The sequence below is a fragment of the Formica exsecta genome, unplaced genomic scaffold (genome assembly GCF_003651465.1).
Source record: "Formica exsecta isolate Colony F162 unplaced genomic scaffold, ASM365146v1 scaffold442, whole genome shotgun sequence".
Classification (NCBI taxonomy): Eukaryota; Metazoa; Arthropoda; class Insecta; order Hymenoptera; family Formicidae; genus Formica; species Formica exsecta.
The window spans coordinates 413,259-438,241 of record NW_021851656.1 but is presented as its reverse complement, the minus strand read 5'-3'; the positions used below and the strand labels follow the sequence as shown (position 1 = coordinate 438,241).

Here is a 24,983-nt window from a genome sequence, read left to right as displayed (position 1 = left end):
ATATTTTATTGTTTTTCAGGCATGTACACCATGCACATGTTGGACAACGGTAGCAACAATGCATCCGGACCCACCGGTGCAGCGGCTTTACCGAATGTGCAAACGGCTGGGGGCACGACTTCGACGGCTACGGGTGTCACGACTCTACCTGGTGTAGCCGACGAGAGGATGGACGCTTCGAGTGACAGCGCTGTTAGTAGTATGGGTAGCGAACGCGTACCATCTCTCTCGGATGGCGAGTGGATGGAAACTGGATCAAATTCCAGCCATACTCAGGCTGATTCTCATTACACCATGGATTACGCGAGGTAATTAATATGTAATATATTTAATCTTTGTTAAAATAAAAAAAAAACGATTAATTATTTTCCTTTTTGATTAATAAATAATTGTGTAAATAATTGTGTTTCAAGATATAAAATATAAGATAAAATGTCATGTTCAATGAAAGCAATAGATTCAATAATTTCCATAGTTTCTTTATCTTTAAACCATGGAATTTAGATAATTTCAAGATTTAATGATTATAAATAGATAGAATTTAATGTGCAATATATATAAAATATTTATCCAGATGAACTTTTGATTCCATTATAGCAAATATCGCATGCCATACGACTGTAGTTATTCGGTGTCCGGGAGAAATGCCGGCTCTCCGAGATGTCAAACAGAACGGACTGTACCGCCGGTTGCACAAAAGAAACATCAAATGTTCGCCAAGCGATATTTCCAGGAACAAGGCACTTGTTAGTATTTAGAAATAATTTCATACAGTCTTTTCGAGTATAAAATGATGATATAGAGATTTTTGATCGTGAAATTACTTTTTAGGCTCACCTTTAGGAGCTACTGCACATCCGACTACTCCAATGAAATATGAATATGATACACATACAGTTGGTGCAGGAGCGCCAGGAAACACATATTCTGGACCAATCGAGGGTGCAGCCGGGCCACAACCTGAAATTAAATATAGTTGTAGTGTGGATTTCAGTCGTCATCAATCTGGTAAGAGAAGTTTATACATAAACTTATCCAACATATTAGAGTTAGAGGAACATTATTATATATTCATATAATGAATATATCGTTTATGCATAATCATTTTTCATATACTCTATGTAATATATAATAGTTTCACATAAATTTAGAAAATATATATAATAAAAATAAATATACAATTTATAATTTTAATTATAAATATATAATTTTATTTTTTTTTAGGACGATCTGCAATAGAACATGTTCATCATAATCACACCTATCATTTGCCTGCTGAGAGTTCAGGATCTCTTCAACGTCCAATTTCCCGCGATAAGAAAGGTAACTATGTTTATAATATCTTTAAGTTCATTCCACAATGTTTAGAAACTGTTAATAATTGATTAAAGATGTTCGTTTTTATAATTTTAGCCCGCAAAAATGACAATGATGAGCATTTAACAAGAGATGAAAAGAGAGCAAGAGCATTGAATGTGCCGATTTCAGTCAATGATATCATCAACCTTCCCATGGACGAGTTTAATGAACGTCTCAGTAAATATGATCTCAGTGAGGCCCAACTATCCTTAATACGCGACATTAGAAGACGAGGCAAAAATAAGGTTGCCGCACAGAATTGTCGCAAACGAAAATTGGATCAAATTATAAGCTTAGCTGACGAAGTAAAAGAAATGCGAGATCGTAAGTTAAGGCTTGTTCGCGAGCGTGAGTTTATGCTCATTGAGAGACAGCGAGTGAAAGACAAATTTAGTCAACTTTATCGTCATGTTTTTCAGGTTGGTATTACTCTCAGTATCAATCTCATTTTTTTTGTATTAAGTATATGATCATTTCTAAAATAAAAAAAATTTTAATAAATAATTATTTTCTTATTTATTATTTTCGTTTAAAATCTTGTTTAAGATGATAAGAAAAGTTATAATATCTAATTACTTATAATTATATTTATATTATAGTCTTTACGAGATCCAGATGGTAATCAATACCATCCATACGAATACAGTCTTCAACAGTCTGCAGATGGAAACGTTCTGTTAGTTCCCAGAAATCAGACGAATCCGCACCAATCACGGCAGTCTTCAATGGAACCGAAGACCAAACCCGATCCTGAGCACAAGGAATGAAACTCTTAAAGGATTGTATATCAATGTGATTGGTTATTAAAGAACTCCTGTTCTCCTTGAACAGAGCACGTGCGTCCAAAGCGTAATGAAGACGAATACGGTGTCGGGGAAGGAAGATCGTACACGTTATTATAATTACTGCGCATAATTCTCGTCAAACAAAATTTATGATTTTACATATGGTGCGCACTCCAAATAAATAACGAAATTTATCAAAGCTACCAGATTACGAATCGCGACTATGCGATTATTGACAAATTAATATATTTAAAGAAATATAAGAGGAAAGATAGGATTTAATCCTAGATTTAATCATCCTAGCGATGGTTTTTGTGTGCAAAAGTGATACTACAGTTTTCAGTTACTTTGACCACCCATATTAATACATTTTCATGTCCAAAGATCACTTCGTACATTTTTTTTTCACTCATTTTCACAATCAAAGATTTGTCTGTTGTGACTGTCTTAAATGAGGAAAATAATGAATAATGAAATAAAATTGAAAACTTCATAAATTTCTTGTAATATTGTTTTTACTTAAGCTACATCAATAGAGAAACGTATTTCAAGAGTTTATATTGGCCTTATAGTGATATATAATATTATATACTTTTGAAAAGATAATGAAATGAGTTACGAATTTTTTTTTGTCTAAATAAATCAGTATCTCTCTTTCTCTCTCTAGAGTGTTAAAGGAAGATTATGATATGTAAATAATAAGAAACTAGTGAAAAATACATATAATAAAATAATTATTATATTGTGGAATCACATGCATGAGAACTGTTGTGTCATCATAATTCAAACAGCTCTAAATTTATGTCTTATTCCAATTACTATTCTTCCTGCTTTATGCGTAAAATATGCTTGTTAACTTCTTAAAGTGCATATACGTAAATGTGTAACTGACACAAATACAGTGATACAGTATACATTAAAAAAGCTCATTTTTTTACATTTGTAAAAAAGTTTTTATTGCGTTTCGATGTAATTGTTGTTTCTATGAGCATGATATATATAAATTGAGTTTATATACTTTCACACATACATACATACATACATATATACATACACACACACATACGCACATATATATAAAACTCTCATAAAGGTATAGGAGTGCGACGATTACGTTAAAACGTATTTATCCAGTGATTTCAATCGCGATTGATTGTGATTATTGTTAGTAGTATACTTAATTGCCAAAATTATGACCCACTCTTATAATTTGCCACGAGCAAAATGCTGCGATGTTGAATATATCGTGTGCATATCAATATGAATAAAGTGAACGTTAATCATGCGCAATATGTATACTATTAAATAAACTTTGTTGTGTTATGAATTTAGAGAATACACATCGATTTGTGAAACGCTTACAATACCGCGGGGCGCTAACGCATTAGGGGCGGTAACGCATCATGGATGTATAATGCAAAACTAGAACTGCATTTAATTGCGGATTACAAAATAGAGTGAAGCGATAAAAGGCAAATGATTGAGGCATTGGCATATTTGCAGTAACTAAACTCTGAACCATTTTGTGTTCTATGTAGAAAGCAGCTTGAACATATTTCTTAAATTTCACTCCAGTCAGACAGATCACAAGCAAAACACATTCTGTAATATATATATATTACAAATAATATAGTGAATATAATACACAAGTATGTGAATACATTTACTGCGATGCGTTGTAATGCTATATTATTAATAGCATTCCTTGAAATATGAACAAACATGATAAAAACACATATTTTTATAAAATAAAAAGATGAGAAATGTTCAGGTATTTCACATTTGCCTTTTTATGTATATATTAATGTAGTTAGTATAATTTTCTATAAATATTATATAAATATATATATAAATATATGAAATATATATGAATGTATGTATTTATGTATATGTATCTGTATATATAAATACATATACACAAAGAGTAATAATAAAATATATGTTATAATGTTAAAAAACGAACGAAGATACAATTTATGTCAGCAATTATTAATAATCAGCTCCTTATTAACATTTACATATGCAATTGTATTCATACTATGGGGTGTAGGATGCCTTTTACATATTGTACTTACAATTAGCGAACGGAGATCTCATTATCGGCAAACCTTTGTAAAAGACTAATTTATAAGACTCTATATATATATATTCTCTTTTGCGATAAAGAGATTTAAAAGAAAAAATGATATTAGCAATACTTCTTTTTGAAATGTATTGAGCACATGTCTCCACTGCTTATTTATCTCAGAATGCGATGTTCTCACTGATATCAGTAGAAACAAGCCGTGAAAATTGCAATATCACTCGAATTTCCATATCGCGAACGCGTCACGTGTTTATCGACCCTGACTTGTGCGACCAGGAAGTCAAAAAAATGTGAACATTTTCAATGCTCTTTATGAAAGAGATAGTACATACACATATATTTATATTATCCGATCATACGATCTGCGTCATCGGCGCGATGTGTTGTTACCGACCCATATGACTGCTTGATTAGAACACACGCACCGCTAATGAAATCATCTTGGGTATAATAAGATTAGAATGAGAGTCGAATGTTTTACTTGAGTAAAAATAAGTGTTACATAACGCGACGTTAAATTAAACGCTCGGCTGATCTTTGAAAAGTAACGCTTGACAACGTGATAACATTATCGTGCTTCATGCTGAGTCATGATAATTCGGTACCTGATGCATGTGCGATTACACTAGCGTGTTATAGAAATTGAATAAAATTTATCTAACAATAAGAACATTTTGTACGTAATATATAACGAATTTATGTACAATATATATATATATATGTAAAAATATAGAATAAATATAGAAAAACAGAATGGAATATTTTTTTTGACGCGATAGAGTAGAAGTAGTCTCATAACGCGCATTAAAAACTATAAAATATTAATTTTAATCAATTTTTTTGTCTAAATAAATCATTGTATCTCTCTTTCTCTCTCTAGAGTGTTAAAGGAAGATTATGATATGTAAATAATAAGAAACTAGTGAAAAATACATATAATAAAATAATTATTATATTGTGGAATCACATGCATGAGAACTGTTGTGTCATCATAATTCAAACAGCTCTAAATTTATGTCTTATTCCAATTACTATTCTTCCTGCTTTATGCGTAAAATATGCTTGTTAACTTCTTAAAGTGCATATACGTAAATGTGTAACTGACACAAATACAGTGATACAGTATACATTAAAAAAGCTCATTTTTTTACATTTGTAAAAAAGTTTTTATTGCGTTTCGATGTAATTGTTGTTTCTATGAGCATGATATATATAAATTGAGTTTATATACTTTCACACATACATACATACATACATATATACATACACACACACATACGCACATATATATAAAACTCTCATAAAGGTATAGGAGTGCGACGATTACGTTAAAACGTATTTATCCAGTGATTTCAATCGCGATTGATTGTGATTATTGTTAGTAGTATACTTAATTGCCAAAATTATGACCCACTCTTATAATTTGCCACGAGCAAAATGCTGCGATGTTGAATATATCGTGTGCATATCAATATGAATAAAGTGAACGTTAATCATGCGCAATATGTATACTATTAAATAAACTTTGTTGTGTTATGAATTTAGAGAATACACATCGATTTGTGAAACGCTTACAATACCGCGGGGCGCTAACGCATTAGGGGCGGTAACGCATCATGGATGTATAATGCAAAACTAGAACTGCATTTAATTGCGGATTACAAAATAGAGTGAAGCGATAAAAGGCAAATGATTGAGGCATTGGCATATTTGCAGTAACTAAACTCTGAACCATTTTGTGTTCTATGTAGAAAGCAGCTTGAACATATTTCTTAAATTTCACTCCAGTCAGACAGATCACAAGCAAAACACATTCTGTAATATATATATATTACAAATAATATAGTGAATATAATACACAAGTATGTGAATACATTTACTGCGATGCGTTGTAATGCTATATTATTAATAGCATTCCTTGAAATATGAACAAACATGATAAAAACACATATTTTTATAAAATAAAAAGATGAGAAATGTTCAGGTATTTCACATTTGCCTTTTTATGTATATATTAATGTAGTTAGTATAATTTTCTATAAATATTATATAAACACACAGACACACGTACTGAACAGAAAAAAAAAAAAAAACTATAAATATATAAATACATACGCGTATATAAATATATATATAAATATATGAAATATATATGAATGTATGTATTTATGTATATGTATCTGTATATATAAATACATATACACAAAGAGTAATAATAAAATATATGTTATAATGTTAAAAAACGAACGAAGATACAATTTATGTCAGCAATTATTAATAATCAGCTCCTTATTAACATTTACATATGCAATTGTATTCATACTATGGGGTGTAGGATGCCTTTTACATATTGTACTTACAATTAGCGAACGGAGATCTCATTATCGGCAAACCTTTGTAAAAGACTAATTTATAAGACTCTGTTCGTCTATTGTACAAACAATTTGGATTTGTACAAATATTGTTCAAATCTACCTAATTGCAATGAAGATCTCCTGTCATTAAATTTCTATATTATATAAATAAAGCTGAATAAACCTCTGGGGAAAGTATCGTATTGGTTTGTACTTGTCTAATAAATACCTAATCTATGAATATTTGTTTTAGATAAGATTCCCATATCAAATAATAATTTTGGCGGATGACAAATGCAGTGCAAACATTTTTCTAAATTATTTTCATTGTGAGTGATATTACTAAATTGATATTACTAAATTTAGCAAGTGATATTACTAAATTTAATATGACTTGAGAAAAATATTGATATTTTCCTTTTATAAATTTATATAAAGAATATTAATTAAAAATATTGTTTTCCATTTTTTTACTCAACAATAGTTATAAATATATGTACTGATTAAAATATCTATGCAATATATGTATTTGACTCGAAATATGGTCAGGGGCATTCAACTAAGCAAATGCTTTAAAGCAATTGATCAATACAAAGAAATCTTTCTTCTTTTATCCTGATTAAATTCTAGATTCTAGACTGTCCTAGACCCATGAGCCACACACAATCATTGAATATTGAATGGCTATTTCATGTGATTGGTGTAGTAAAAATATACACCAATCACGAATTCACACAACGAAAAGTGGACTAACACTCATTGATCAGTTTAGTATATCGTGTACCACGTGTTCTGATTGTATGGATTCATTACAATGTATGTGTGTTTCTGATTTTCATAATAAAAATTAATATTTTCTATTTATTCATTGCTCGTTCATCCATTCTATACTTGTCTGTCTGATTCTGGTTGCTAAGAAACACTTACAGATTTCTCCTTTACAGAATAAAATGACGCCTGAATCATGGTTAAAGAATATTCAAAATGCCAAGATAACTGTTCTCATTCAAGATGGTAAGAATAATTAAATACAATCACGATTATTATCAGACCTATAAATCTTCTGTTTTGGCTGCATGTGCAGTTTTGCATTTAGATTTATAAGATATCTACTTATAACCTCCAAATGTTTAATCAATATAGTAGGTACATGTATAAGGTTCATAAAAGCTTTATATATTAGATTATGTGTAGTAGGAATATTTTCCCTATTATGCAGCTACATCATGTCAGAGCTACTAATTTTCAAAACAATTCTATTGCTTCGTTAATAAATTTCTTTTTCAAATTAATATTTTTGTCATATCAAATCATGTTGCATGTGATATTTTCTATAATATATTAAATTATATTTGTACTTTTGATGAAATAAAAAATGTTTCAATGTTGAAATATTAAAAATTAAATTTTGCACAATGTTTAATAAATGCAATGTACATGTTCAATAAATGCAAACAACTTACTGATTTTTTATTATGTTTCATATAGGAAAAAGAAAAGTTCATTTTTTATTAGAAAATGGGAAAGAAATGGTAGAAGAATACAACATGGATACAAATGTAGTAGTACGAAGAATATGGAAAGAGAAAAATAGTTTTGGTACAGATCAGGGATGGATCGTAGAAATTGGGGATCCTGAACCTAAAGAAAATAATATCGAAAAAGATGGAATACAAGAAAGTTCAAATACTGTATGTTATTTTCGTGCTATAAAAAAATATGAGCTATTTAAATATAATTTAATTAATTAAAACTTAAAATATGCATGATATCTATAATTTTAAGCAGATAGTATGCATAATGTATTTTCTAAGTTTATTTTTTAATTGTTCCAGCCATTTGTTACACAACGAATTACAAAAACATCCTTGGAGTGGCGGATCAGAAATTTACCATATCCTAGTAATGTATATTCCGTTACTGCAGAAAAAGATAATACTATAACTGTACGTACAAGTAACAAAAAGTACTTCAAAAAGTTAAGGACTCTAGATCTCGAGCGAATTGGGCTAAAGCCAGAACAGGAAAGGATATCATTTAAGCATCAGTATAATACTTTAATTATTACGGTATGAGAAATGCTTATTTATATACATGTGATGGCGGTGTTCTGCTATATATTATTTAATACCATTTTTTTTCTTTATTTTAGTATAAAAAGCCCCCCGAACTTCTTGATGTGGAAAAGAAAATATTATCCAAGATTCTACAGATTAAAGCTACAGAATCTGCAAATCAATGTCCAGTCAGTTAACAAAAAGTATTATGAATTAATTCCTTACTTTTGATTAAATTATGCATTTAAGATTTGTGATAATTTTATTTTTAATATTCTTAAATTAAAAATTTTCGTTATTCTTCTTGCATATAACAAAGTTTATGAATTAATACTATGTATTTAAAATTTGTGACAATTATTTCTATAATTTGAATTTCGTGTCCTAAAAAATAATATTAAATATTTACATAATTCACTAATAGAAGCTATAAAAAAATATTAAATTGTATAAGGACCACTGCACAAATTTTTTTTTCAAACACATGTCCTATTTTAATGCATAAAAATCAAATTGCTTAAAAAAATAGTCACTTTTGTCTCATTGTTTGTATAATTGTGTATTTGAACACAGTGATCATATATATGTGATATAAGTTCTAAAGTGGAAAATAATTGTCATATAATAATAAAGTGACGAGTCTTTAATTTATAAAAATTTCCAGAAGGCCCCTATGTAAAATATTTATTTGGTTAGTGATATTTGAATTACTTACTTTAATGATGTTTTGAGTTATGATCGCGCAGACTTTTTACCCTTTATAAGAATGTCACGTTTGCACTACCGACGCGATATACTAAATTTACGCATAATAAGACAATCGCCGGATACTTTTCTCGCACTCCCGATATAATACGCGTTTATTTGCAGATAATATTTATTCTTACAATCAGCAGCTTCCGTATATCCTCGAATATGATGAGATAAATGATTCTTACGGTTGTACTATTTTACTGTAATGTATCTGTAGCAATTACAGTATTAATAGTAACAATGATATTAATTACAGCGACTTATTTCGATATTCACGATACTCGAACGCAATTAAATTTGCATCACAAACGTCTCGATGCGACCGTTATATGGCGCGTAAATCTCCAATTTTCAATTCCGTTAAAACTGGTCCGATTCCGAGATTCCAATATCACAGAACTATATTCAATTCGTATTAGTATATACAAATTCGGAATCTCCGAATCGGACTACGGTGTTCTAGCGGAATCGGAAATTAAGTATCGCGTATAATCATTTGTAGCGTCGGGATATTTGATATAATCGCGATCGAATAACGCGAATATCGAAAGAACAATTAATTGACCACTGTAATTAATCGAGTCGCTGATATTGCGCGCGAAACTCGAGAAGTTGATAGTCGCTTTTCATTTACATCAAAACTCAGATAAATTTCACTTGCGTTCTCTCTCGCTCGCACGTAGCATACATGCGAGTGAGAGAGAACGCAAGTAAGAATTATCTGAGTTTTGATGTAAATGGAAAGCAACAGATATATCGTGCCGCGTCGTCGAATTCGCATACTGCTGCTGCTACATAATGTGTATGTGTGATGTGCGCGCGTCCGTGTATATGCGCGCTTTCCGTGTGTGCGTACGTGTGTGTACTGTGTGATGGCGGTATTGCGTTTCAGTGTTATGCCATTTCTTTCGCGGGAAGATTTTTGAGTGAGCGGCAAATATGTCGAATTCGGTGCCGGACAGGTAAGCGATTTTCTGTTTGCTTTACAAAAAAGATAGCCGAGTGTTTGGCAATAGTTAAAATTGCTTGTATATGATTGTACGTGTAGTCACATTGTGGTAAGGTTATGTTTGCCAACTTTTTCTTTACATCTGAAGCATATCCCGTGGTAGTGTCGCTGATAAAGCAATTATACGCGATCGTTAATCCGAGAATTAAAGCGTACTTGTGGTGTATAACACGCTAATAGAACCGACGTTTTGTTAAAATTCTGAAAGTTTTCCGACGCTATCTTCGAGACATCTGACTAACCGATCGAGTATGAGTGCCTTGATATGTTATTTTCCGCCGTTTCTGGCAGATGGCATTTTATGTTCTAGAGAGATCGTTGAATTTTGAAATATTATTATTAATCGTTTGGCGCGCGCGAATGTTGATCCTTAATCGAGTGTCGCGAGTTTTTGATATGTATGTAGTAATTATATCGTATCGAGTATCTAGTTTTCGTAGTGAGATATCGTTAAAGAAGCTGAATTAGAATCAATTGAAGATATTGCGTTTCTGTGAAATTAGGGTACGTAATTATAGTAGAAATTGGATATCGATTCAAATTTGGTTAAAAGAGGAATAGAATATAAAATAAAAAGAAATTATGTACGAATATCTGCACAAATATATGCATGAACACGTTAAGAAATGCCTAAATCAAAACTCGAAGGCATTAATAATGCCGTATATATTCATAATGTTTGTTATAAAATGTTTAATGTGAAAATATTGTACCTGATTCAGTGTAATGTAACTATCCACGTTTTATTGGACTCAAACTATTTTTCTGCTATCGAATTATTTACGAAAATATAATATTTATCATTAATTTTATAATTATTATATAATTTATGTGTTTACAGGTGGTTAGAGTACAAACCTTTTGGTAATGTGATCGAGGGCACCAATCTTTTAGCATTCAAAGTTCCGTTGAAAGACGTGAGTATTTCCATAAATAATTCATTCTATATAATTTTATTTATGTTATATACTTTTTAACAAATTGTACATAATGAGATTTCATCAAAATTAAAACTGTTGAAATATTGAATATTGAATATTTTGAAGAAATAATAAAATTTACCATTTTTACTCAGATTGTATTATATTTTAGCATACAAAAATAAAAAGGAAGCAAAACATTTTTTAAAATTGAGATAAAAGGATCACAAATTTTGAAAATTTAACAAACATTGCAGATTTGACATAAATATTTAATATTTTTTGTATGCTTAGAACATTGATGTGAAATCTCATGTGTTGTTAATGTAAAATTGAAAGATGTTCATAATTGAATTAATCATTTTTATATTTCTGTAAATAATTTACTATATAATTTTATTTATATTATATACTTTTTAACGAATTGTACACAATGAGATTACATAAAAATTAAAACCGTTAAATATTAAAGAAATAATAAAATTTACAATTTTTACTTAGATTGTATTATATTTTAGCATACAAATATAAAAAGAAAGCAAAACATTTTTTTAAATTGAAAACAAGAATATAACAAAATTTACGTAAATTTAACAAACACTGCAAATTTGGCATAAATATTTTATATTTTTTATATACTGAGAACACATTAATGAAATTCTATATGTTGTTAATATAAAATTAAAATATATATATAATGTCATAATTGAATTAATCATTGGTATATTATTATGATCCATATATGTTGAACAAATGTTCGTATTAGTGTTTGAAGATGAAAAAAGTATCTCCTTCTCACGCGATTTCTTTCTATTATATGTTATATAACTTATGTTATATATTATTTAGGTTTTATTGTACTAACAAAGTTTATACAAACGCGCGGTGTTCTCGCGGAATTTACGTTCAGCCGCAGTTCGCTGAAACAGGATGCCTTTTTTGTCTACCGCTCCTTTCCACCTTCCCCTCATTCCCCGATTCTCCTCTCTCATCCTTCCCTTTACACTAAATCAAAGATTCTCTTCGCGGGGGTCGGGGCAGCCGCATAGCAGATAAGATCGCGTTGGATTCCCGAAATGAACAACGGGCGGCAGGTACACGCGTCGTCGCTACAATACATGCACGCTTGTATAGGTGCGTTCACGCACGCAGGCTCGTGGGATCGTGGCACGGGTCTCCGTTAAATCGATGCGGCGTCGGTGAGCCGGAGGAAAAGAGAAGTGGAAGCGGGAGAGCCGCGCGCGTTTACTCGTCTACTCCGGGGTGCAAGGAGGATGGGAAAGCAACGTCGTCGTCGTCGTCGTCGTGAGATCTCATATCGGTCGCGGCCAAATTGCCGTATTGTTGCGCGCGCGATGACCCCCCTGTAGATATAAACAAACATGATATATGTGCGTTGCCCCCTTTCTCGCGTGCAGACCGTCTTACCGATTCTCTCCTTCGTCTAGTAGTTTTTGACTAGTAAGTGAAACATATTCTAATGCCAACCCCTATACATTATAACACGCGCTGATTGACATATAGTCATTCACGCTGCGATTCATCGCTGTTCATTGAGATTCTTGGAATTTTCTATCAGCAATAGGATTCGGTGGGCAAAATGAACGGGTAGTTAAAGATGGAGCGTATAATATTGAAATTCTTAATTTCATTCATCGCAAATGACGGTTTATTATAACTAAGGCCGATATCTCACTTTGCCGCTGTATCTAATGTTTTTTTTTTCAATATATGCTCTTATTCTTAATCTTTATTGAAGATTATAAAATGCTTATCATAACAATTAATTCTAAACAGATATACAAGAATATAATAAAAAAAGCTAGCTTATTAAATTTTTTTCATATTGTCTTTGCATATCTAGCATATAAATTTCCAAATTGTCTTTGCATATTTTATTTATTTTGATATTACTTGAGGAATTATTTTAATATAATTATATCAGTCAATTTATATTATTCCCTTTTGATTTATATTATGATCTCATTTGCGAGAGTATATAATCCGTAAGCGTTTGCACAAGGCAAATTCGTCTCGAGAAAAAAAAAAAAAAAAAAAAAAAAAAAAAAAAAAAAAAAAAAAAAAAAAAAAAAAAAAAAAAAAAAAAAAAAAAAAAAAAAAAAAAAAAAAAAAAAAAAAAAAAAAAAAAAAAAAAAAAAAAAAAAAAAAAAAAAAAAAAAAAAAAAAAAAAAAAAAAAAAAAAAAAAAAAAAAAAAAAAAAAAAAAAAAAAAAAAAAAAAAAAAAAAAAAAAAAAAAAAAAAAAAAAAAAAAAAAAAAAAAAAAAAAGAAAAAAAGAAAAGAAAAACAATTTGTACTGTCAAAAACTTCATTTCCAGCCATCATCCATTTAGTTAACGTAATGTAGTAAAATAACTTTGTGAAAAATAATATCGTATTTTTTATGGTTATTATTCAAAACGCAATATAAAATTTTCATTTTACGATTAGCAAAGATATGTCTGTGAAATATAACTCGACTGCGTTGATTATAAAATCTCTACGTGGAGAAAAATTCGGGTAAAGCGAAATTTAATAAACTCGTTGAAATTAGCGTGTATCATCGTCAAAGGGAATAACTTGCGTTCTAATTAGGTGCAGGGTAAAAAGAGGGGAAAATATGAAAATCATTTGAGCAATATAACGAGTCAGAGTTCAAGATAAAAGTGATATCTCACAAGCTATCTACATCGGGGTCAGATGTGCGCCTCCATCAAAGTAATTGAGGGTTAACAGAATTGATTTCGAACGAAATGATACCGGAGCCCGTACGTAAGTATTAGTAAATGCATGAATCGAAGTGTTCCTCCGAGGCCTTTAATAATCGTTCCCCGTTTAAACGATTTAAGGTTGTTTGCACTTTGATCGATCATGTATTACTTTTCAAACAATCGGAGATGCCATCAATAACCGTGACATCACAGTAAATATGAACAAAATATCTTGTAACTGTAATTAATATTGCAACTTGTATTCAGAAATCATGGCAAGAGTATAATTTATACGCACATATTTTCTTTCTTTTCTATTATCAAAAAATAAGACGGAGAGAAATATTTGAAAATACATCTCAATAATCCTCGATGGGAATCGAAATATATATTGCTTTTTGTTTATCTTTCGCTCGTACTTCCTGCATAGCGCTACATGAATCTTATCTCCCCTGTTTTATCTGTAATGCAAATGTCTGACTACACAGACGTGAGTTAATCTACTATTCTAAATAAATAATATTCGAAACTAGCCAAAGGTGTATCGTACATTCTTCGCTTAAATGAAATGTAGGAGCAAAAAAAAAAAAGAAAAAAAAAAAAAGAAAAGAAAAGAAAAAAAGAAAAGAAAAGAAAAAAAAAAAAAGAAAAGAAAAGAAAAAAAGAAAAGAAAAGAAAAAAAAAAAAAGAAAAGAAAAGAAAAAAAGAAAAGAAAAGAAAAAAAAAAAAAGAAAAGAAAAGAAAAAAAGAAAAGAAAAGAAAAAAAAAAAAAGAAAAGAAAAGAAAAAAAGAAAAGAAAAGAAAAAAAAAAAAAGAAAAGAAAAGAAAAAAAGAAAAGAAAAGAAAAAAAAAAAAAGAAAAGAAAAGAAAAAAAGAAAAGAAAAGAAAAAAAAAAAAAGAAAAGAAAAGAAAAAAAGAAAAGAAAAGAAAAAAAAAAAAAGAAAAGAAAAGAAAAAAAGAAAAGAAAAGAAAAAAAAAAAAAGAAAAGAAAAGAAAAAAAGAAAAGAAAAGAAAAAAAAAAAAAGAAAAGAAAAGAAAAAAAGAAAAGAAAAGAAAAAAAAAAAAAGAAAAGAAAAGAAAAAAAGAAAAGAAAAGAAAAAAAAAAAAAGAAAAGAAAAGAAAAAAAGAAAAGAAAAGAAAAAAAAAAAAAGAAAAGAAAAGAAAAAAAGAAAAGAAAAGAAAAAAAAAAAAAGAAAAGAAAAGAAAAAAAGAAAAGAAAAGAAAAAAAAAAAAAGAAAAGAAAAGAAAAAAAGAAAAGAAAAGAAAAAAAAAAAAAGAAAAGAAAAGAAAAAAAGAAAAGAAAAGAAAAAAAAAAAAAGAAAAGAAAAGAAAAAAAGAAAAGAAAAGAAAAAAAAAAAAAGAAAAGAAAAGAAAAAAAGAAAAGAAAAGAAAAAAAAAAAAAGAAAAGAAAAGAAAAAAAGAAAAGAAAAGAAAAAAAAAAAAAGAAAAGAAAAGAAAAAAAGAAAAGAAAAGAAAAAAAAAAAAAGAAAAGAAAAGAAAAAAAGAAAAGAAAAGAAAAAAAAAAAAAGAAAAGAAAAGAAAAAAAGAAAAGAAAAGAAAAAAAAAAAAAGAAAAGAAAAGAAAAAAAGAAAAGAAAAGAAAAAAAAAAAAAGAAAAGAAAAGAAAAAAAGAAAAGAAAAGAAAAAAAAAAAAAGAAAAGAAAAGAAAAAAAGAAAAGAAAAGAAAAAAAAAAAAAGAAAAGAAAAGAAAAAAAGAAAAGAAAAGAAAAAAAAAAAAAGAAAAGAAAAGAAAAAAAGAAAAGAAAAGAAAAAAAAAAAAAGAAAAGAAAAGAAAAAAAGAAAAGAAAAGAAAAAAAAAAAAAGAAAAGAAAAGAAAAAAAGAAAAGAAAAGAAAAAAAAAAAAAGAAAAGAAAAGAAAAAAAGAAAAGAAAAGAAAAAAAAAAAAAGAAAAGAAAAGAAAAAAAGAAAAGAAAAGAAAAAAAAAAAAAGAAAAGAAAAGAAAAAAAGAAAAGAAAAGAAAAAAAAAAAAAGAAAAGAAAAGAAAAAAAGAAAAGAAAAGAAAAAAAAAAAAAGAAAAGAAAAGAAAAAAAGAAAAGAAAAGAAAAAAAAAAAAAGAAAAGAAAAGAAAAAAAGAAAAGAAAAGAAAAAAAAAAAAAGAAAAGAAAAGAAAAAAAGAAAAGAAAAGAAAAAAAAAAAAAGAAAAGAAAAGAAAAAAAGAAAAGAAAAGAAAAAAAAAAAAAGAAAAGAAAAGAAAAAAAGAAAAGAAAAGAAAAAAAAAAAAAGAAAAGAAAAGAAAAAAAGAAAAGAAAAGAAAAAAAAAAAAAGAAAAGAAAAGAAAAAAAGAAAAGAAAAGAAAAAAAAAAAAAGAAAAGAAAAGAAAAAAAGAAAAGAAAAGAAAAAAAAAAAAAGAAAAGAAAAGAAAAAAAGAAAAGAAAAGAAAAAAAAAAAAAGAAAAGAAAAGAAAAAAAGAAAAGAAAAGAAAAAAAAAAAAAGAAAAGAAAAGAAAAAAAGAAAAGAAAAGAAAAAAAAAAAAAGAAAAGAAAAGAAAAAAAGAAAAGAAAAGAAAAAAAAAAAAAGAAAAGAAAAGAAAAAAAGAAAAGAAAAGAAAAAAAAAAAAAGAAAAGAAAAGAAAAAAAGAAAAGAAAAGAAAAAAAAAAAAAGAAAAGAAAAGAAAAAAAGAAAAGAAAAGAAAAAAAAAAAAAGAAAAGAAAAGAAAAAAAGAAAAGAAAAGAAAAAAAAAAAAAGAAAAGAAAAGAAAAAAAGAAAAGAAAAGAAAAAAAAAAAAAGAAAAGAAAAGAAAAAAAGAAAAGAAAAGAAAAAAAAAAAAAGAAAAGAAAAGAAAAAAAGAAAAGAAAAGAAAAAAAAAAAAAGAAAAGAAAAGAAAAAAAGAAAAGAAAAGAAAAAAAAAAAAAGAAAAGAAAAGAAAAAAAGAAAAGAAAAGAAAAAAAAAAAAAGAAAAGAAAAGAAAAAAAGAAAAGAAAAGAAAAAAAAAAAAAGAAAAGAAAAGAAAAAAAGAAAAGAAAAGAAAAAAAAAAAAAGAAAAGAAAAGAAAAAAAGAAAAGAAAAGAAAAAAAAAAAAAGAAAAGAAAAGAAAAAAAGAAAAGAAAAGAAAAAAAAAAAAAGAAAAGAAAAGAAAAAAAGAAAAGAAAAGAAAAAAAAAAAAAGAAAAGAAAAGAAAAAAAGAAAAGAAAAGAAAAAAAAAAAAAGAAAAGAAAAGAAAAAAAGAAAAGAAAAGAAAAAAAAAAAAAGAAAAGAAAAGAAAAAAAGAAAAGAAAAGAAAAAAAAAAAAAGAAAAGAAAAGAAAAAAAGAAAAGAAAAGAAAAAAAAAAAAAGAAAAGAAAAGAAAAAAAGAAAAGAAAAGAAAAAAAAAAAAAGAAAAGAAAAGAAAAAAAGAAAAGAAAAGAAAAAAAAAAAAAGAAAAGAAAAGAAAAAAAGAAAAGAAAAGAAAAAAAAAAAAAGAAAAGAAAAGAAAAAAAGAAAAGAAAAGAAAAAAAAAAAAAGAAAAGAAAAGAAAAAAAGAAAAGAAAAGAAAAAAAAAAAAAGAAAAGAAAAGAAAAAAAGAAAAGAAAAGAAAAAAAAAAAAAGAAAAGAAAAGAAAAAAAGAAAAGAAAAGAAAAAAAAAAAAAGAAAAGAAAAGAAAAAAAGAAAAGAAAAGAAAAAAAAAAAAAGAAAAGAAAAGAAAAAAAGAAAAGAAAAGAAAAAAAAAAAAAGAAAAGAAAAGAAAAAAAGAAAAGAAAAGAAAAAAAAAAAAAGAAAAGAAAAGAAAAAAAGAAAAGAAAAGAAAAAAAAAAAAAGAAAAGAAAAGAAAAAAAGAAAAGAAAAGAAAAAAAAAAAAAGAAAAGAAAAGAAAAAAAGAAAAGAAAAGAAAAAAAAAAAAAGAAAAGAAAAGAAAAAAAGAAAAGAAAAGAAAAAAAAAAAAAGAAAAGAAAAGAAAAAAAGAAAAGAAAAGAAAAAAAAAAAAAGAAAAGAAAAGAAAAAAAGAAAAGAAAAGAAAAAAAAAAAAAGAAAAGAAAAGAAAAAAAGAAAAGAAAAGAAAAAAAAAAAAAGAAAAGAAAAGAAAAAAAGAAAAGAAAAGAAAAAAAAAAAAAGAAAAGAAAAGAAAAAAAGAAAAGAAAAGAAAAAAAAAAAAAGAAAAGAAAAGAAAAAAAGAAAAGAAAAGAAAAAAAAAAAAAGAAAAGAAAAGAAAAAAAGAAAAGAAAAGAAAAAAAAAAAAAGAAAAGAAAAGAAAAAAAGAAAAGAAAAGAAAAAAAAAAAAAGAAAAGAAAAGAAAAAAAGAAAAGAAAAGAAAAAAAAAAAAAGAAAAGAAAAGAAAAAAAGAAAAGAAAAGAAAAAAAAAAAAAGAAAAGAAAAGAAAAAAAGAAAAGAAAAGAAAAAAAAAAAAAGAAAAGAAAAGAAAAAAAGAAAAGAAAAGAAAAAAAAAAAAAGAAAAGAAAAGAAAAAAAGAAAAGAAAAGAAAAAAAAAAAAAGAAAAGAAAAGAAAAAAAGAAAAGAAAAGAAAAAAAAAAAAAGAAAAGAAAAGAAAAAAAGAAAAGAAAAGAAAAAAAAAAAAAGAAAAGAAAAGAAAAAAAGAAAAGAAAAGAAAAAAAAAAAAAGAAAAGAAAAGAAAAAAAGAAAAGAAAAGAAAAAAAAAAAAAGAAAAGAAAAGAAAAAAAGAAAAGAAAAGAAAAAAAAAAAAAGAAAAGAAAAGAAAAAAAGAAAAGAAAAGAAAAAAAAAAAAAGAAAAGAAAAGAAAAAAAGAAAAGAAAAGAAAAAAAAAAAAAGAAAAGAAAAGAAAAAAAGAAAAGAAAAGAAAAAAAAAAAAAGAAAAGAAAAGAAAAAAAGAAAAGAAAAGAAAAAAAAAAAAAGAAAAGAAAAGAAAAAAAGAAAAGAAAAGAAAAAAAAAAAAAGAAAAGAAAAGAAAAAAAGAAAAGAAAAGAAAAAAAAAAAAAGAAAAGAAAAGAAAAAAAGAAAAGAAAAGAAAAAAAAAAAAAGAAAAGAAAAGAAAAAAAGAAAAGAAAAGAAAAAAAAAAAAAGAAAAGAAAAGAAAAAAAGAAAAGAAAAGAAAAAAAAAAAAAGAAAAGAAAAGAAAAAAAGAAAAGAAAAGAAAAAAAAAAAAAGAAAAGAAAAGAAAAAAAGAAAAGAAAAGAAAAAAAAAAAAAGAAAAGAAAAGAAAAAAAGAAAAGAAAAGAAAAAAAAAAAAAGAAAAGAAAAGAAAAAAAGAAAAGAAAAGAAAAAAAAAAAAAGAAAAGAAAAGAAAAAAAGAAAAGAAAAGAAAAAAAAAAAAAGAAAAGAAAAGAAAAAAAGAAAAGAAAAGAAAAAAAAAAAAAGAAAAGAAAAGAAAAAAAGAAAAGAAAAGAAAAAAAAAAAAAGAAAAGAAAAGAAAAAAAGAAAAGAAAAGAAAAAAAAAAAAAGAAAAGAAAAGAAAAAAAGAAAAGAAAAGAAAAAAAAAAAAAGAAAAGAAAAGAAAAAAAGAAAAGAAAAGAAAAAAAAAAAAAGAAAAGAAAAGAAAAAAAGAAAAGAAAAGAAAAAAAAAAAAAGAAAAGAAAAGAAAAAAAGAAAAGAAAAGAAAAAAAAAAAAAGAAAAGAAAAGAAAAAAAGAAAAGAAAAGAAAAAAAAAAAAAGAAAAGAAAAGAAAAAAAGAAAAGAAAAGAAAAAAAAAAAAAGAAAAGAAAAGAAAAAAAGAAAAGAAAAGAAAAAAAAAAAAAGAAAAGAAAAGAAAAAAAGAAAAGAAAAGAAAAAAAAAAAAAGAAAAGAAAAGAAAAAAAGAAAAGAAAAGAAAAAAAAAAAAAGAAAAGAAAAGAAAAAAAGAAAAGAAAAGAAAAAAAAAAAAAGAAAAGAAAAGAAAAAAAGAAAAGAAAAGAAAAAAAAAAAAAGAAAAGAAAAGAAAAAAAGAAAAGAAAAGAAAAAAAAAAAAAGAAAAGAAAAGAAAAAAAGAAAAGAAAAGAAAAAAAAAAAAAGAAAAGAAAAGAAAAAAAGAAAAGAAAAGAAAAAAAAAAAAAGAAAAGAAAAGAAAAAAAGAAAAGAAAAGAAAAAAAAAAAAAGAAAAGAAAAGAAAAAAAGAAAAGAAAAGAAAAAAAAAAAAAGAAAAGAAAAGAAAAAAAGAAAAGAAAAGAAAAAAAAAAAAAGAAAAGAAAAGAAAAAAAGAAAAGAAAAGAAAAAAAAAAAAAGAAAAGAAAAGAAAAAAAGAAAAGAAAAGAAAAAAAAAAAAAGAAAAGAAAAGAAAAAAAGAAAAGAAAAGAAAAAAAAAAAAAGAAAAGAAAAGAAAAAAAGAAAAGAAAAGAAAAAAAAAAAAAGAAAAGAAAAGAAAAAAAGAAAAGAAAAGAAAAAAAAAAAAAGAAAAGAAAAGAAAAAAAGAAAAGAAAAGAAAAAAAAAAAAAGAAAAGAAAAGAAAAAAAGAAAAGAAAAGAAAAAAAAAAAAAGAAAAGAAAAGAAAAAAAGAAAAGAAAAGAAAAAAAAAAAAAGAAAAGAAAAGAAAAAAAGAAAAGAAAAGAAAAAAAAAAAAAGAAAAGAAAAGAAAAAAAGAAAAGAAAAGAAAAAAAAAAAAAGAAAAGAAAAGAAAAAAAGAAAAGAAAAGAAAAAAAAAAAAAGAAAAGAAAAGAAAAAAAGAAAAGAAAAGAAAAAAAAAAAAAGAAAAGAAAAGAAAAAAAGAAAAGAAAAGAAAAAAAAAAAAAGAAAAGAAAAGAAAAAAAGAAAAGAAAAGAAAAAAAAAAAAAGAAAAGAAAAGAAAAAAAGAAAAGAAAAGAAAAAAAAAAAAAGAAAAGAAAAGAAAAAAAGAAAAGAAAAGAAAAAAAAAAAAAGAAAAGAAAAGAAAAAAAGAAAAGAAAAGAAAAAAAAAAAAAGAAAAGAAAAGAAAAAAAGAAAAGAAAAGAAAAAAAAAAAAAGAAAAGAAAAGAAAAAAAGAAAAGAAAAGAAAAAAAAAAAAAGAAAAGAAAAGAAAAAAAGAAAAGAAAAGAAAAAAAAAAAAAGAAAAGAAAAGAAAAAAAGAAAAGAAAAGAAAAAAAAAAAAAGAAAAGAAAAGAAAAAAAGAAAAGAAAAGAAAAAAAAAAAAAGAAAAGAAAAGAAAAAAAGAAAAGAAAAGAAAAAAAAAAAAAGAAAAGAAAAGAAAAAAAGAAAAGAAAAGAAAAAAAAAAAAAGAAAAGAAAAGAAAAAAAGAAAAGAAAAGAAAAAAAAAAAAAGAAAAGAAAAGAAAAAAAGAAAAGAAAAGAAAAAAAAAAAAAGAAAAGAAAAGAAAAAAAGAAAAGAAAAGAAAAAAAAAAAAAGAAAAGAAAAGAAAAAAAGAAAAGAAAAGAAAAAAAAAAAAAGAAAAGAAAAGAAAAAAAGAAAAGAAAAGAAAAAAAAAAAAAGAAAAGAAAAGAAAAAAAGAAAAGAAAAGAAAAAAAAAAAAAGAAAAGAAAAGAAAAAAAGAAAAGAAAAGAAAAAAAAAAAAAGAAAAGAAAAGAAAAAAAGAAAAGAAAAGAAAAAAAAAAAAAGAAAAGAAAAGAAAAAAAGAAAAGAAAAGAAAAAAAAAAAAAGAAAAGAAAAGAAAAAAAGAAAAGAAAAGAAAAAAAAAAAAAGAAAAGAAAAGAAAAAAAGAAAAGAAAAGAAAAAAAAAAAAAGAAAAGAAAAGAAAAAAAGAAAAGAAAAGAAAAAAAAAAAAAGAAAAGAAAAGAAAAAAAGAAAAGAAAAGAAAAAAAAAAAAAGAAAAGAAAAGAAAAAAAGAAAAGAAAAGAAAAAAAAAAAAAGAAAAGAAAAGAAAAAAAGAAAAGAAAAGAAAAAAAAAAAAAGAAAAGAAAAGAAAAAAAGAAAAGAAAAGAAAAAAAAAAAAAGAAAAGAAAAGAAAAAAAGAAAAGAAAAGAAAAAAAAAAAAAGAAAAGAAAAGAAAAAAAGAAAAGAAAAGAAAAAAAAAAAAAGAAAAGAAAAGAAAAAAAGAAAAGAAAAGAAAAAAAAAAAAAGAAAAGAAAAGAAAAAAAGAAAAGAAAAGAAAAAAAAAAAAAGAAAAGAAAAGAAAAAAAGAAAAAAAAGAAAAAAAAAAAAAAGAAAAGAAAAGAAAAAAAGAAAAGAAAAGAAAAAAAAAAAAAAAGAAAAGAAAAGAAAAAAAGAAAAGAAAAGAAAAAAAAAAAAAAAGAAAAGAAAAGAAAAAAAGAAAAGAAAAGAAAAAAAAAAAAAAAGAAAAGAAAAGAAAAAAAGAAAAGAAAAGAAAAAAAAAAAAAAAGAAAAGAAAAGAAAAAAAGAAAAGAAAAGAAAAAAAAAAAAAAAGAAAAGAAAAGAAAAAAAGAAAAGAAAAGAAAAAAAAAAAAAAAGAAAAGAAAAGAAAAAAAGAAAAGAAAAGAAAAAAAAAAAAAAAGAAAAGAAAAGAAAAAAAGAAAAGAAAAGAAAAAAAAAAAAAAAGAAAAGAAAAGAAAAAAAGAAAAGAAAAGAAAAAAAAAAAAAAAGAAAAGAAAAGAAAAAAAGAAAAGAAAAGAAAAAAAAAAAAAAAGAAAAGAAAAGAAAAAAAGAAAAGAAAAGAAAAAAAAAAAAAAAGAAAAGAAAAGAAAAAAAGAAAAGAAAAGAAAAAAAAAAAAAAAGAAAAGAAAAGAAAAAAAGAAAAGAAAAGAAAAAAAAAAAAAAAGAAAAGAAAAGAAAAAAAGAAAAGAAAAGAAAAAAAAAAAAAAAGAAAAGAAAAGAAAAAAAGAAAATATTGTTGCTGTCTGACAGGCGTACCGCGGCATTTTTATTACCAAAATAATAAGTCGGGATCAGTCGTTTCCTGGTTATCGACCTAAGGGCCGCGCATACGCTACGTTGCATATGCTGATTATGGGCGGCGCATGGTCTCTTAATTGACGGTACAACGGTGCCCAGGTTTCACAGGATATAAAACACTTTTATATACCTTCGGCTCCGCGTTGAGATCTCATTAAAACACGTAACGATAGTCCGTCTAATTGACCGCGTCGTGTTTGCTACAACAGCGTATTTTTGATCGGCATACTCGTCGCATTTCTCCGCTTATAACATAATCTTGTGTCGTTGCGACTCTCGTTATCTCACCGAAGATACGAACTATTTTTTATAGCAATTATAGTTAACGATAATTTGTATGTTAATCAACATTAATCGATCAACATATGATGAAATTGATGATGATAGTTTGTGAATGGCACGATAGTAGTTTTCGATATATATATATTTTTTTTTTTTTTTTGGAGGAAGAAACCGCGGTTTTTTATTTCATTTCTTTGCCGATAATGTTATCGCAATTCAGTTACATATGCGTAATATATATAATATGTAATACAATTTTTTAAAATAAAAATTTATGTATAAACGTGTGTTTTAAGTCCAGTAAAAATATTTTTATTATATTCTTAAAGATAAATTTGAGATACGCATCCATTCCGTTGATGTTAAATAATTTTAATCATTCGCTTAAATACTCGAAAGAGGATTTTGGCGCCATTCGTTACCCAGCCGCAATATTCGTCGAGTCTTTACAAGTCGGTCGTGTCAAAAGTCCGCGGGATCTGAGCAGAAGAATTAGCGGTCCTAATTCGCCGCACGGTCGGAGGCGAACTGCAAGTTCTGTGATCCTCGTTTGTCCCGAGCTATTTAATTTCCGCCTAATTCGCGGCCGGAACCGGTTTTTTCCTCGTCCATCGGCCGTTCTAACGCGCGCAGGACAGTTGCAAATAAGTTTCAGCTCGTCGGGATCGCCCGCTATGCATATATGTTGCGTATGCATACGCAAAATAGGAGAGTGCCATGGCTAATTGATTCTGGCATCGCGTGCATTACATAAAACAAGTCGAAGTTAGGGCTCCGAATTGGACTCACAACTGATTGGGTCCGTTGCGGCGGCGGCAGCGACCGCGGGGGGCCACTTGTTAATAGGGCCCTCAAAGGGCCAGCACCCATTCTTGGGCTGCCTGGGCTCGCGCACGGCGAACGCTTCTTCATCATTTATAAGAACTTGTAACAAATATCGGCTCACACGAAACGTGATACGCTCTTCGCCGACGCTTCACAGTAGGTTTTCTATCTTTCCTTCTTTTTGGGGGACGATGCTGACCCGATGAATTTAAGATTGTATTAGTCATATACTCTCGACACGATGCATTTCTTAGCAAAATTTTATTTGTCTACAATAAATTTTATATAAGTAGAAAATAAATAGTAAAAATGACGCGAAATACTTTTATATTAGATATATTCTATTTGAATCCTGAAACTTAATGTTTTTACAATAAAAATTTTGTGAATTACTATTTATATATTGTGTGCGTCTGTATTTTCTTGCCTAATATAATAAATATGTGATTAAAAATAAAAGTTAAATTGATAAAGAAAAATTGAATATTTTTTTTTTTAAATATGGCGTTTGTAAACCTTTTTAATTTTTTAACACATACTTAATTAAATCTCTATAAACGGCGAGCGATATTTGCTCCTTGGCAATATGTAAAGATATATACATATATTTTTTTTACGCATATACTTTCATTAGATAGTCAGGATACGGGATAAATAGATAGCTATCAAGTTTCTTCTTGAGCGATAGGAATGTCAAATATGGAATTCGACCGCCTATCTCGACAGACTATTTTTTCTTTTTTTTCTTCCTTTTTGAAACTGCTGCGGCAATGTGGGCGATTTCTGCACGGTGGTAGAATATTAATTCGTGTCCAGAAGTTAGGATAGGGCTCGCTAGATAATGTCTCTCGTCGTGGGTGATATCTATATTTCAACCCTCAAAAATCTCGAATATTGAGATTATTATCGCGGTGAACTTCTCAGTTACACATAGGTTACTCACCCTCATAGTAACAAACATATAAGCAGCTGTTCGAGAATAAGATAAATGGAGAGATTGATTATTTTTGTTTTAAATTCGCCTAAAACTTTTTGGAGGAATATTTCCTTCAACGTTTCCTTTGTGTACTATAGTAAAAAGTAACATTTCAATTCACGCGGTGAAATTTATTCTCATTTTATCTTCTTCATTTGCAATTTAAATTAGCAAGCTTCTGATATGTATTTTGTGAATATTGTGATAT

General features: G+C 25.8%; 3 protein-coding genes across 4 annotated transcripts in view; all 3 read left to right on the top strand.

Annotated features, from left to right (window-relative positions):
* LOC115240568 (segmentation protein cap'n'collar) overlaps positions 1 to 2,635 on the top strand; it is a 95,418-nt gene extending 92,783 nt beyond the window's left edge. Inside the window, exons 9-13 of the mRNA XM_029815797.1 lie at positions 598 to 746; positions 832 to 1,008; positions 1,225 to 1,323; positions 1,414 to 1,778; positions 1,959 to 2,635. Of these exons, the coding sequence (XP_029671657.1) occupies positions 598 to 746; positions 832 to 1,008; positions 1,225 to 1,323; positions 1,414 to 1,778; positions 1,959 to 2,126 (958 nt within the window). The 3' untranslated portion in view covers positions 2,127 to 2,635. The remainder of the gene's footprint in view (positions 1 to 597; positions 747 to 831; positions 1,009 to 1,224; positions 1,324 to 1,413; positions 1,779 to 1,958) is intronic.
* A 4,606-nt stretch (positions 2,636 to 7,241) lies between these two features.
* On the top strand, positions 7,242 to 9,298 carry LOC115240559 (protein DPCD). The gene is made up of 5 exons (XM_029815784.1): positions 7,242 to 7,400; positions 7,529 to 7,598; positions 8,073 to 8,275; positions 8,420 to 8,653; positions 8,737 to 9,298. Exons 2-5 carry the CDS (start codon positions 7,535 to 7,537, stop codon positions 8,836 to 8,838), a joined length of 603 nt encoding a protein of 200 aa, XP_029671644.1. The 5' UTR covers positions 7,242 to 7,400; positions 7,529 to 7,534; the 3' UTR covers positions 8,839 to 9,298.
* Positions 9,299 to 9,635: 337 nt separating this feature from the next.
* Positions 9,636 to 24,983, top strand: part of LOC115240558 (RNA/RNP complex-1-interacting phosphatase-like) — a 53,734-nt gene continuing 38,386 nt past the window's right edge. Inside the window, exons 1-3 of one of the 2 annotated variants that reach the window (XM_029815783.1) lie at positions 9,636 to 9,963; positions 10,287 to 10,356; positions 11,245 to 11,320. In XM_029815783.1, coding sequence (XP_029671643.1) covers positions 10,334 to 10,356; positions 11,245 to 11,320 — 99 coding nt within the window. In that variant the 5' untranslated portion in view covers positions 9,636 to 9,963; positions 10,287 to 10,333. The other variant, XM_029815782.1, reaches the window with a different exon arrangement.

Bases quoted from the DNA above. Each gene is read 5' to 3' on its own strand.
- LOC115240559 (XM_029815784.1), top strand. From the start codon at position 7,535: ATGACGCCTGAATCATGGTTAAAGAATATTCAAAATGCCAAGATAACT. The intron at 8,276-8,419 runs GTATGTTATTTT...TAATTGTTCCAG, and splicing joins TACAAGAAAGTTCAAATACT to CCATTTGTTACACAACGAAT. The intron at 8,654-8,736 runs GTATGAGAAATG...TCTTTATTTTAG, and splicing joins ATAATACTTTAATTATTACG to TATAAAAAGCCCCCCGAACT.